This window comes from Phlebotomus papatasi, chromosome 2 (genome assembly GCF_024763615.1).
Source record: "Phlebotomus papatasi isolate M1 chromosome 2, Ppap_2.1, whole genome shotgun sequence".
NCBI classification, from domain to species: Eukaryota; Metazoa; Arthropoda; class Insecta; order Diptera; family Psychodidae; genus Phlebotomus; species Phlebotomus papatasi.
Window position 1 is genome coordinate 7945011 of NC_077223.1, and position 12648 is coordinate 7957658.

The following is a 12648-nucleotide window of genomic DNA, read 5'->3' on the forward strand; positions in this document are numbered from 1 at the left end:
TTGGACCCTTATAACTCGGGTCAGGGGGTCAGGGGACCGTAAGTTTGGTATTGATCGGAAGCTCTAAGGCCCAGCTATAATGTACTAAAATTTGAGCCCGATCGATGCCATAAGAGCGGAGCTAATGTGAAAATAAAAAAGGGGGTATTCAAAATGGCGGAAGGAGGGGTGAGGCGTGTCAAACCAAATCAAAATTACTTTAAAAATTACAGCAATTTATCAGGAAATCACTAAAAAAAACTTGCAAATTCAAGCACACGGTTTAATACATTTAGAGGTTAGGTTTTCAACATGTCATGTTGATCCAAGGAGTAGATAACTGTGCCGCTCAAGGTTCACTCGAAAACCGGTCTTGTCGATTTCTGGCCGAATAGCGCTAATTTGCAGAATTTTAATTCCAGATCGGCACTATTTTGTAGATCGCCGTTCACGGTTCACTCTGAGAACTGTTTGCTCACCCCTTGTGTTGATCTATCTCTTTCTATCTAGTAGTAAAAATGTGGCTATCACAATATCTCAGTTTCCTCTCTTTGCCACCAGGGTTCACTACTATCTCCCAAAAAAATCCTTGATTAAGGACTTTATAAGTACTTTTTAAGGACTTATTTTACGCACTTGGACAAAGCTCTAGTTGAACGTAAGAATAACGTTTTCTTAAGAAAATTTGTAAAATCCACTGAAATTTTGTTACTCGGGTAGTCAGTTAGAACGACTGCTCTTCTAAGTTTCCTAAAAATACAGTCACCTCAATGTTCTTTGAACTCTTAAGAAAATTCAATATTATTCTCCTTTATTTTGCCCATCAGCAATCGAGAATCTCTTTGGATGTGCGAATGTGCAGGGTATTTAGAGTGGAAATTGAGGTGCCCGACTGACCATCACAACTTCCCAAATGATGCAAATTTATTCGCTTTCACGCAAATGTTTCTTGAATTTTGCCTTTTTTTCCAACAAAATACCTTCAAGTCGACCAATTTGGTGAGAATTTTCATTTAAATTGCAAAAATTCTCCTTCCAAGTAAGTGTTCTTTATCGTGATTCTGAAAGCAAGCAGCAGGTTTTTCCATCCACAGACCACCTCATGTTCTGCCAGATGGGTCTCCTCCTTCATTCACTCCAACCTCCCTCACAAATCCCATTGTAAATCTTGCAATTAATTCCGAAGCAAATTGAGAGCGCAATCAACGTTTTTATTCAGTCTTCTCTGCTTTGTTATTGAATTTTTGAAAGAAAAACACCAATAAATCAGTGAGAAATGGCTGGGTATTACACAGTGTAAGTAGAGGGGATATTTATTCGAAAAAAGTTTTCCCTTTGAACATGTGAGTGTTTTTTTTTTTGACTGGCTAGAAAAGGGGTTGAAATGCCTTTATTTCCCAGTAACAGAATTAATCTAGACTTATTGCGGTTTAAATCGGTGTGGTGGATTGCATTGGGAGAGCATTTGGGTGAATTGCGAGCATTTGCAAAATGTTCAATTGGAATTCCTCTCTCAACAAATGCATTCCAATTGTTGACCATTCAAAATTAACTCTGCCCAGAGAATTTTTCCCCTTGGAATCTCCAATAAAACTAGAATGTTCACTCTAAAGAATTCCCACTGGATGACTTAACAAAAAGTTTCTGGGAAATTGTGGAAAAGCCACACGATGGATCCATTGGAAAAGTGAAGCAATCAAGCATGGTTTTGTGTGAGAGTGTCATTTCTTTTTTTTTTTTGTTTTTGTGCTTTAAACCCACAGCTTCGACCAACGATGTTAATTAAATTTCCACCCTCATCTTCTTATTTTATAGTGGAAGTCACGATGGTGTGTCATGCGGAAATTGTCTCCGGTAGCAGGTAATGTAACATCCACTAGAAAATTTTCATTGACTTTCGTGGTGATCGTATTGAATGACTCATTAGATGAGGACAATTGTAATTAATGACTTTCTAATTAGTTTACAATCGTCGATAATGAAAAGTCACTGGAGACTGTGAGACTCTGGGACATTTTACAGAAGTTTAATGTGGATGGCGTTGGGAAGATTTTGCAGGAAAATCTCTACAGTGAAGGGCTATCAATTACGAAAAAAATAGTTGATATAGAATATTTCAGTCCCATCGCTTTCGCGGATTGGCTAGAGCTCAAAAGCATTGAAGCAATCAAAGCTTTAAGTCCTACACATACTTACAACTTAAGCTGAGAGATGGCTTAATGTAATTATAATCAACTTAAAATGATTAGATTACATTTCCATCAGTGTTTGACTTAGCCGTCTCTTGGCTTAAGCCGAAAAAGGGCTTATTTAGAGGGAAACTGATGGAAATTTAAATTAGATTAGATTGTACTATGGATTTACAAAGCTTCAGTGAAAATTTTCGGAGGAAAACTCCGTCCGGACCCCCAACAATTCAACCCAACACTTCTCCAGAGCTTTCGACACGCTTCGTGTCTTCCTCAGTAGTCGAATGATGTTAACTCTTTCCGGACCACAACATATCCAGCGAACGAATTTCAGTAAAACTCACTTTATTGTAAGTCTTAGTGGTCAAATATGATACTTTTGTAGAGAAAGAATTTTTTCCGCCTCTGGGAAATTGGAAAACTCATGGGTACTCTCGTCCCCAAAAGAACGAAAAGGAGACAATCTTCAATTTTCCAAAAGCCAATAATATCAATTTTGTGAATAATTTTTGCATGTCAAATGACTGTTTTACAAGATTGATCACTAAAACAAGAAGAATTATTGACCAGTATCTTCTGAGATGTCCAGGAAGTGGTCAAGGTAACCAATTTCCTGCTTGCTAACAGATTCTTCAAAATATTTCACACAATAACACTTTAAAACACATTTCTCTCAACACGATGTTATTGCAGACACATTAAGCTTTCCCAAGAGCCAAAAAAACACTTCATCGACAATCAGAATTCACAAAAATCTAGAAGAATAGGAAAAACTTCCTCGAAAGCAATCTCCCTCGCTGCCAAATGTCAAAATTATCGGCCATATTGACAAAAATTTCGCTCCCGCTTGGAATTTTCTTGCAAGGTTGGTGTCAAAAAGCAAATGGCGGACATTGGCGGGATAACCTTACATTTGACCTCTAGATTTTTGGGGACGAGAGTACCCAGAAAGTTTGAACGAGTTTTCTGAAAATTTAAGAAAAAATTGTTTTTCGAATGTATGCAATCTGTAATTATTAGTTATCATACTTATTGGCCCCGAGAGGTTTTTCCTTATTCTGGTCCAGAAATATCAAAAAAGTCACAATATCTCCAAGAAAGCAGAAATTCACGATTTATGACCAAAAATATCTTAGCCCAGGAGTTAATTAGGATCCTGCAAAAAATATCCTAGATTTGGACATCCTTATAGTTTTTAATTATCCAGAAGAATCGGATTTTATCGATTCTAGATAGTCTAAAAAAATTGTTGTTTCCATGGGTACCCAGAGTCCCAAAGGAGATAAAAGAGTTAAAGATCACTGGTTTTCGTTAGGTAGGGAATCTTACAAACTTGGCGGGAGGGTGCCAGGGTGCTCCTAGCATCAGGCACTCTTCAATCATCAGGAGACAACTTCAGGTGCCACAGTTTATGTTGCCGCGTCCGGATAGAGCTTACCTCTGCAAATTTCCACTGGAATTTAAACGGTTCTTCCACGATGTACAGAGCCATCTCGTTAGGCCAATAATTTCTTACGGAGCTGTGACATGGTGACCGAGAGTCGAAATTCAAAATTCGGCGCGGGCACTTAACGGCTCCAAAGAATTGCGATAACCGGGACTATAAGAACAGCGCCAACCGCTGCTCTGGAGGTCATCTTAGATAGCCGCCATTACCGCTTTTCATTAAGTCGGAAGCGAGCATGGGAGCTTTAATTTAAGCTCAGCTGAAGCTTGGGAGTTTGGTTGTCATGCATTCCGAGTTAGATCACGTTAAGAATCTCACCTACATAAGTCGGTTAGGATTATCTGTACCTTTTCTCTTGAATTTTCAAAACCTAAAAAATAAAAAAATACCCATTTTCTGTTAGTTAATTACCCCTCAAGTTGTGTCCCCTGACTTTGGGTGAAGAGGATTAAAGGGTAGCAAAATGAACGGTGCGGTTTCGTATTTCATTTAGATGCCTTCCCATTCCACATTTTCCACATGGGACGCACATTTTAGCCAAAGAGACCAACCCCCTACATTTGCAATTCACGACAATCCCGGAAATGTGTGGAATTCAATCCAGAGGGTGGTTTTCACTTGCAGATCATCTGGTCAGCACCTCATTCAATCTACTCAACGTTTTGCCCATTAAACCACTCCATTAGCAGCCAAAGAACTCCATGGATATTTGTACACTCCAGTCATCTTCCATGCACTATCCATTGACTTCTCAATTTTCCATTTGCCCACCCTCATACCCGCGGATCTGAATTTATCTCTGTGTTTTTTTTTATATTTTTCAATATTTGAGTAGAAAAAAATTAACATATTGAGAATTTTTTTTCGGGCCTTTGTTGGCTCTTCCATTAAATCGTAAAGTTTGAAATATGCCACAGATACATAATGAAATTTTGTTTAACCAACACGCAATTAGTTTTACGATAATGGAAGCCCATTATCAGAGATTTCCTGCTCATGCAACTTACCACTGCAATAAATATGTCAATGCAATTGACGAATTAACTATTGACTCTTGTATTAAATTTAAAATAACTGTCTGGGTGAAAAAAAATAGTACAACGAAATGGAAAAAAGGCATCGAAACGAGAATAAAAAACCACGAGCATCAACTGTGAAGAGCTAATAATAAAATAAATATTGAATAATGTTAAAGTCAGAAGTGAAAATGAGTGAGGAGATAGTTGAAAAAGGGGGAACATGATAAAATGGAGTTTATTTAAAAAAACAAAAACACTATAAATATTGCTTCTCTAAAGGAGGAGAAAAAAATGTCATCGAGATAATTTTATCTGACATGGAAGAGATCTCATTGGAAATTTATGGATGTCTCTGTCCGTCTCGATTGCACGAGTTTTCCCCAGAAAGAAAACATCTTGACGAAGGAATAAGAATCCTCCCAAATCGTGTAGCCAGTGTTGAACATCTATTAGTGCGGCATTAGGGATATTAACACCTAGCTGGCAAGAAGATCTTGTTCAAATAAATGTCACGACGACAGATAAATTTTATCTACCTTTTGATGTTGTCTCAATTTACCAAAAAAGACACACAATCCTCCATTTCATGTAACACCTGCCGCTTAAAATCTCCTCAGGTGAATGAGTCAATATTGAAGAATGCAAATACAAGCAAGAGCCCCCACATAAAATCTACCAATGCTGAATCATTCATGGAAAAATGCAGGTGCAATTTACTAGAGCATAATGTACTGAGGCAAATTTTAATGGTAAATACCAGGTTAATTAGGGTTGATTAGAACTGTATCTTAACTTAATAGAAATTTAATAGTATTACATCTTACTGTTTACTCGAAAATCAATTTCTTGAGAGCTATTCCCTAATGGAACAAACACTCAAAATCGTTTCAAATCAAAATAAAATAGGGGAAAGTGGGGCACCTTTGAAATTAGGGTTATTCACCAATTTTTTAAGTTACATCGAGTCTTATCATTATATAATTTAGTTTTTCAATCTGTCGTGAAATGTAATCACTATCATGATAAGGTTCAATTTTATTCAAAAATAGCAGAAAAATCCCAATTTTAACGCTGCCCAACGTTCAAAAATGCCCTACTTACCCTTACCTTTAAAATAAAGCATTTTGTTGTTTGTTCTATTAAATTTATCAAGATAAAGTCCAAATCCACATAAAAACAGAAGAAAAATCCTTATTTTAAAGGTGCCCTACTTCCTCCCAGGGGAAGTAAGGTATCTTTGAATTGGGGTACCTTTGAAATCGCGTTTTACTTCTACATTGAAAACAAATTGAGCCTTATCAAAAATATGATTTAGCTGCACAATTGGTTAGTCGAGCTAAATGATATCATGGTAAAGAAAGTCCAGTCCCATTTAAAAAAGACAAAAAAATATCATTTTCAAAGGTATCCCAATTCAAGGGTGCCCCACTTCTCCCTACAGAGTATAAGTCGAATAATGTTTCCACTGCGAAATTCTAAATGTTGGAAAATTTTATTGAGGTATTAGGCATCTTTTTCCTAGAGCTCATCACCCTCTAACGGAGGAATTATTGGCTTTGATAGCTATCAACAAGAAATTTTTGTTTCAATGAAAACTTTAAAAAGAGTATTAATTGGTATTAATGGATCAAAAGCTAAGATATAAGTCAAATATTGATTTTACTAATAAAGTAGAGATGTTAAGAAAATTAATTAGGATTTTGAAATCTTCTTTCCAGGGTCTAATGCTCTCTAACAGAGGTACTACAGACTGCTTTAAACAATTAGGAAAATTAAAAAAAAGTTATAAGTTGGTTATTTAGTTCGAATACTAAATTGGAACTGAAAAAAAATTTAATTAAGGACTGAACAATCTTCTTCCCAGGGCTTGCTGCCCTCTAGCGGAAATATTACAAACTTTTATACCGCTTATCCCCAAACTTCCTTAAGACAAAATTTAAGAAAAATAGTAAATAACCTATGCATTATATTTGGGAAATTCTCTGAAAACTCTGATGTGTTCCGTGCACAGAGAATTTTTTGCAAGAAAAACTCAAACAAAGTAGGATAGTAGCACCACTTAGCGCTAGTACTCCTAATGTGACCGTAGATTAAATTTTATTCAAAATCTTCTTGCACAAATTCGCACATTTCTGTTAGTTTTCACAGTATACAAGAAATTAAAGCGATATACCTTTTGATGCATTTACTTTTTGTATGTCAGTAAACTGAACTAAAATATTAATTGGAAATGTCATCTATGACCCTCAAATGTTCATATTTGAGGAATTTTACTTTATTTGAAAATCATCCGAAAGTCTAAAATGCAAGTTCACATATTCGCGGCTTTAGCGCTGGCTGTTTTTCCATTTCGAATTCTCGGTATTATTGACACTTCAATCATCAAGAACGTCTACAATGCAATGGATTTTTTGTGTCGTTTTTAAAATTTGAGGATGACAAAATGTTTAAATTACAACTTTAGTAAAATTAAATAATCTCTTCATGGACTTATTCACTTTTGTACAACGTGTCATTTTAAATTTTTGAACTTCCAACGGGCTTTTAGGTATGTTCTCTCCAAATGGGTACAGTATAAACCTCAATCGGAGAGAGTTCACAAATAGAGAAGGTTATTACTGCATGTAATGTGGTCTTCAGACTAGAGGTTTAGCCCAGTTGCTGAAGTTCTCAAAATCTTAAATAGTTACCAATTTTATTGCTTTTTCAGAATTTAATAAATCATTTGTCTTTAATGATCTTCTCCTTAAGTTGAATTTTTCCAAAAATCTTGATTGTTGAAGAATTAGAGCAGTTAAGTCATATGGCTAATACGGGCTTCAGACCTAAGGCTCAGCCATATGGCTTAACAGCTCTAATTTCTTATCAGTCAAGATTTTTTGGAAAAAAATAACTTAGGATTCGGCAATTAAAAGCAAATAATATATTCAAATCTAAAAAATCAATTAAATTGGTTTCTCGGGTTTCTCTCTGGGTTTTTGAGACTTTCGCAAACTGGGATAAAACTCTAGTCTGAAAACTGCTTAAGTGTCAGGTCTGAAGCCCGTATAGGACACATCCCCGACGACCCCCCCCCCCCATAAGTCCACATTATCTAGGACAGTCTTTTCACTCTTTCTGTTTTCTCTGGAGGGTGGTCCTTCCCCTCCAAAACTATGATTTTGGTTTATTTCGAAAACGGTTCCTAATTTTTATTTCATTTTTGAATATGTTTTGGAGGTTTTGGAAGTAGTCAAGGTAAATATTTCATCCTACACGTATGCTCAAAAAGCATTTCGATATCGAATTTTCGAAGATCAAAGCGATCAAAGCTTAACCATTTTGGAAGGCCTATTTTTCAAACGATATGCTTAAATTTGGATTTTTTTGAAAGACCTTGAAATCTCTAACCCGACTGTATCGGACTTAATCGGTCATGAGTCGATAATATACCCGTAAATCATTTACCTTTTTCGGATTTACTTTTTATTTATTCGTAAGATTATTACTTGTGCTAAATTTTTCTAAAACTTACTTTTTATTATGCATTTTTTTCGGAATGATTTTTCAAATTTGTTAATCAACTTAATTGGTAATAACGACTATGTACCCAAAAAGCACACGAAAAAATAATACTCGTGAGTTGGAGTACTCCACAAGGACGCTTTAACATCTCTTTTTTGCTGAAATATATGTAGTTTAGCATCCACAATCGTCTTACCATTGGTAATGAACCTCCTGGGGTAAAATGGGGTTATTTTGAATTATTTCTTATTCGGGATTTTGATATTTTCTCACTGTTTCAGATGGACAATTAGAAAAAGAGATTCACGAAGAAGTGCAAGTTTTAGGACAAGGCTTTGAAGCTTCGCACACATTCTAACTTTGAACACTTCATATTTTTTCCATATTCTTTTAATGAATCTGACCTATCTATAGCAACTATATTTAAATAGCTCTTATTAAGCTTGAAAGCAGGACACAAATGTCCCTTCCGGAAGCGTCAGTGGAAATGGATTCAATCCAGAGTAAAAATACTCAGTTTCCCAAAGCTTTCGGCGTACTGGACGCCTTCCTCAGTGGTGACTGAAACAAATTTGTTCTCTGAATTTCGTTGAAAATATAATGGCTACACCAATTGGTCGGAGGGAGAAGAAAGCTCACAACATGGGTCTTTATCACAAGAGAGACAAAGAACTACTCAAGGTATAAGAGCTCCTCAAAGCTCTTATTAAGGCCTACATTTCCTGAAAAACAAACTAGGTCAAATTAATTAAAGGAATATGGGAAAATATGAAATTTTCAAAGCCAGAGTGTGTGCGAAACTTGAAAACCTTCCCCTACTTCTTGGTGCTTTCTTTTCTTTTGAGACATGTGAAAAATCCTCAAAATTCCGAGTTAGAAATGATTCTAATTTACCCCATTTTACCTCAATCCTTCAGTTCATTTGAAGTCATGCTAGTTGTGACCAAGCAGAAATGGCGCGAAAGTGGGGAACTTACTGGCGAAGAGTGGATAACTCACCCTGAATACCAGATAGTGAGAATTTTTCATTCCAAATCTTCAGTGAGAACTCTTAGAAATAGAGCTCGTGTCAGAAGTTTTTCAACTATGGTTTTCTTCACGATGGTCTCTTTTTTTACTTTACGCTTCAGTGTATCAAAGTTGTTCTGTATCAACCTGAATATGTTGCGTCTTTCTCAATCAAATTTTGTTACGCTCTACCGACAAAGTTTCTTGACTCTGGCGATTATTGTGTAATGTGGTGAAAATTGAAATGTTGAAGATATCCGCAAGGGAATCGCATGACTCATCTAATCACATTGTGGTAATTCATCAAGTGACGTTCTAAGAAAAAAGTATAACATAAAAGATGTAAGAGAGAAGCTCAAAGAACACTCAAGAGTGCGATATATCAAATGAACATGATTTTTATTGAACTGAAACATGCAATCATGAATTCATCGTCTTTTGTGCCACGAAAGCAAACCCAAAAAGAAGTTGTGGACGTATAGAAGAAATGGTAGAAGCTTGGAATTTAGTTTGGTGAATCTGTCTGAGAGTTTCACATTTCATAACAAGAGCAAAACCTTTGGGTGTTAATGATTTTCTAACATGCCGGAAATTTAACACTCACACTTTAAATATTTGTACTGGCAACAAGTTGCTCTCTGGCAATGGCAATTATTATTTTTATTTGTACCATGGCAAAATGCTGCAAAAGAATTTCTGGCACAATTAGATGTGCTATGTGAGAAGCATGAATGGAGGATTTGCACAAGAGAGCACGATACTTATGGCGTTTCAGATGAAATGCTCCATAGGGGAAGGTCAAGTGGGTGTTTTTCAATCATCTTATGAAGTGATGTTTACTCGAGAAACAATAGAAGTAAATGAATTTTCTCTTCCAACTCCCCAAAAAGCTTTCAAAGCAGCCCCATCCGGTACCCCTGACCAATCTTTCAACGAAATTTTGCCATAAGAGAAATATAATTCATTAGAAATTGTACTGCTCATCTTTATTTACTCTGATCCCCTTTTCTGCAAGAGGATGGAGAGGGCTTTATAGAAAATTTTCGACAAAAAGATATCATTTCTCAATTTCCCATCTGCTCTATATCTTTTCCAATGACTTCCGGGATTGTTTGTCTTTTTTGCCATGTCATCACTTCTTGGGCTTCGACAAATACGAAGAGGATATTGCTCCATGCGATAAATTGAAGATTATATTCGCATTGACACAAGAAACTGGCTAAAGAACCCAATATAACCTCTTATATGTCTCAATCCACTCATACATCTTCCCTGGTTTTTCCTCCATTTTCTGCCGCTTCCCAAAAGTAAAACGCGAAAAAGGACACAGAAAATTCAATTAAAGCTAATAGCAACGATACACAGTTTAGCATTTTACCAAGAGACTGAAGCAAATAAACTTGTGTGTTTACTCATCACTTCCACCTTTTTTTTGGATCTTAATTTCCTTCAAACGCCAAACATATAGCACTCTCTGTGCAGAGTTTTGTGATTTGTGAATGAACGGAAGTGAACAACCTTCTTGAGGTAAACTTAAATATTGACACCATGGTTATTCTACAATTGATAAAGTATCATGGAATTTCACTTTCAAGTTTTAAGATTGTTGAAAATAAGTCTAAAGGATGGCGGGAAAGCGGTTGAATCGATTTCCCCAATTGAATTTTGGATTATGTTTTAGTTACTGTTTTATTACCGGCTCATAATCGATTGGAACTAGTTCAGACTTGTTAAAAATTCCAAGACCTTTCCGACGAGCCCAAGCATGATACCATTCGCTTAAGAAATATGCTCTTTAGAGCCTTTTAAACCTATGACCTTGAGAAATCAATATTAGAAATTCAACGGTATTTTCGTATTTCGATGAAATTTTCGTCTGGCGAAGGTCTAAAGCCTGGCAAGTTGGCCCTTTTATATAGAGCTATTTGAAGCCAATTCCTAAATTGATCTCGGACTCAGCTCACAGTGCTTCGAGGAAAATATTTATTTAAAAAAAAATTTAGTATATTTATCCCTCCATACGGAAATGTATCTTATAATACGAAAAAGCTTCTCATTTTTTAAGTATTTAGCATAACGGTAGCGAGTGCAAAAAAATTCCCATATAAATTTAAATCGAAGTATGAGAAAGTGGCTTCAAATTTCAGGCAACTTGCCAGGGGGTTGGTCTAAAACAATCCGTCTTAGCGAAGTGCTCGAACTCATGATTTAGATGCTATACCTCAAAAGCCTCAAAAGTAATTGAACAGACTTCTGTTCGCTTGGCACGTAGTCGCAAGAATTTTTTTTGTTTGTGCACAGAGAGCGACAATCAGAACTAGTGGTTCCCAACCCACAAATTTAACCCAAATAGAGACAAGAAACCAACTGAACTATAGGGGCACTGATTCTGATTCGCAGGCAACCAAATTCTCGAAAGGGCCAAAATCCCGAAGACCAAAATCCCGAATGTTCAAAATCCTGAAAGGGATGAAATTATATGGAGGATAGTTTGTAGAATTATTTCCCAAGACACAGGCAATTTCTCTTTACCTCCAGCAATTTCCAGCAAGCGCGGGTGCAATCGGGGAAGTAGCTATGACACTCTTAAGATTTTGGCTTTCAGGATTTTGACTGTGACCCGCTTTGAATATCTTTGTTACTGATCTTTACCAATTGTCATGTGCACTTCAACTAGTTTTCGACTCACTATGAGCCTTGGGAACAGTATCATGCGGACAATTTTTTCCTGTCTCTATTTGGGTTAAACTTGTGGGTAGGGAATCACTAGTTCTGATTGTCACTCTCTATATCGCAAAAGTACTTTCACATTATTTACTCTTTACCGGTCCTCACCCGATTTCAACCCATTCAAAAATCACTCAAAAGATCCCCAAAATAATACTAACATAAGAGTAATGATATAATTGTTTCTTCAGACAAAAATTACTTATCGGTTCATACCCGGTTCATTACCGGTTAAAAACCAATTAGAACTAGTTCAGTTTTATCGGAAATTCCAAGACCTTTCCAACGAGCGCAACATCCAACGTCAACTTTTAGTTGACAAATGCGCTCTCTAAAGCCTTTTTAACATTTGACCGATTTTTTATTATGAATAATTCAATAGTATTTTCGTATAAGGACGAAATGTCTGCCTGGGTAATCTCTAAAACGTATCCAAAAATGAAAAAATTCGCACGACGCGTTTTCGAGCAATCCCATAGTAGGGGAAAGTGCTCATGCTTGATACAATTGGAAGCTTCGTAATGACTAAATTTTCTCTGTTTCAAAGTATATATGTGACTCATCTCAACCATACTTTCAAAACTATGGGAAAGTGGCCAGTTTTTAAAATTTATTGTGAAATCACGTTTATTGAGAAACATAGGAAAAATTTAGTCATTACGAAGCTTCCAATGGTATCAAATATGGACACTTTCCCCTAATGGTCCCACTGTCGAATTATGGAGGGTTCCCCGAAGGTCCCAAGTTGCTTTCTTTTACTATTTGGCTTCTAGAG

The 12648-nt window shown here is 36.2% G+C and overlaps 1 protein-coding gene across 2 annotated transcripts in view; it reads left to right on the forward strand.

Annotated features, from left to right (window-relative positions):
- LOC129803618 (uncharacterized) overlaps positions 1-12648 on the forward strand; it is a 477859-nt gene that overhangs the window by 340099 nt on the left and 125112 nt on the right. Inside the window, exon 2 of one of the 2 annotated variants that reach the window (XM_055850320.1) lies at positions 1795-1840. The exons of the other annotated variant lie outside the window; for it this stretch is intronic. Within the exon in view, the coding sequence (XP_055706295.1) occupies positions 1795-1840 (46 nt within the window). The remainder of the gene's footprint in view (positions 1-1794; positions 1841-12648) is intronic. 2 annotated transcript variants of the gene reach the window in all.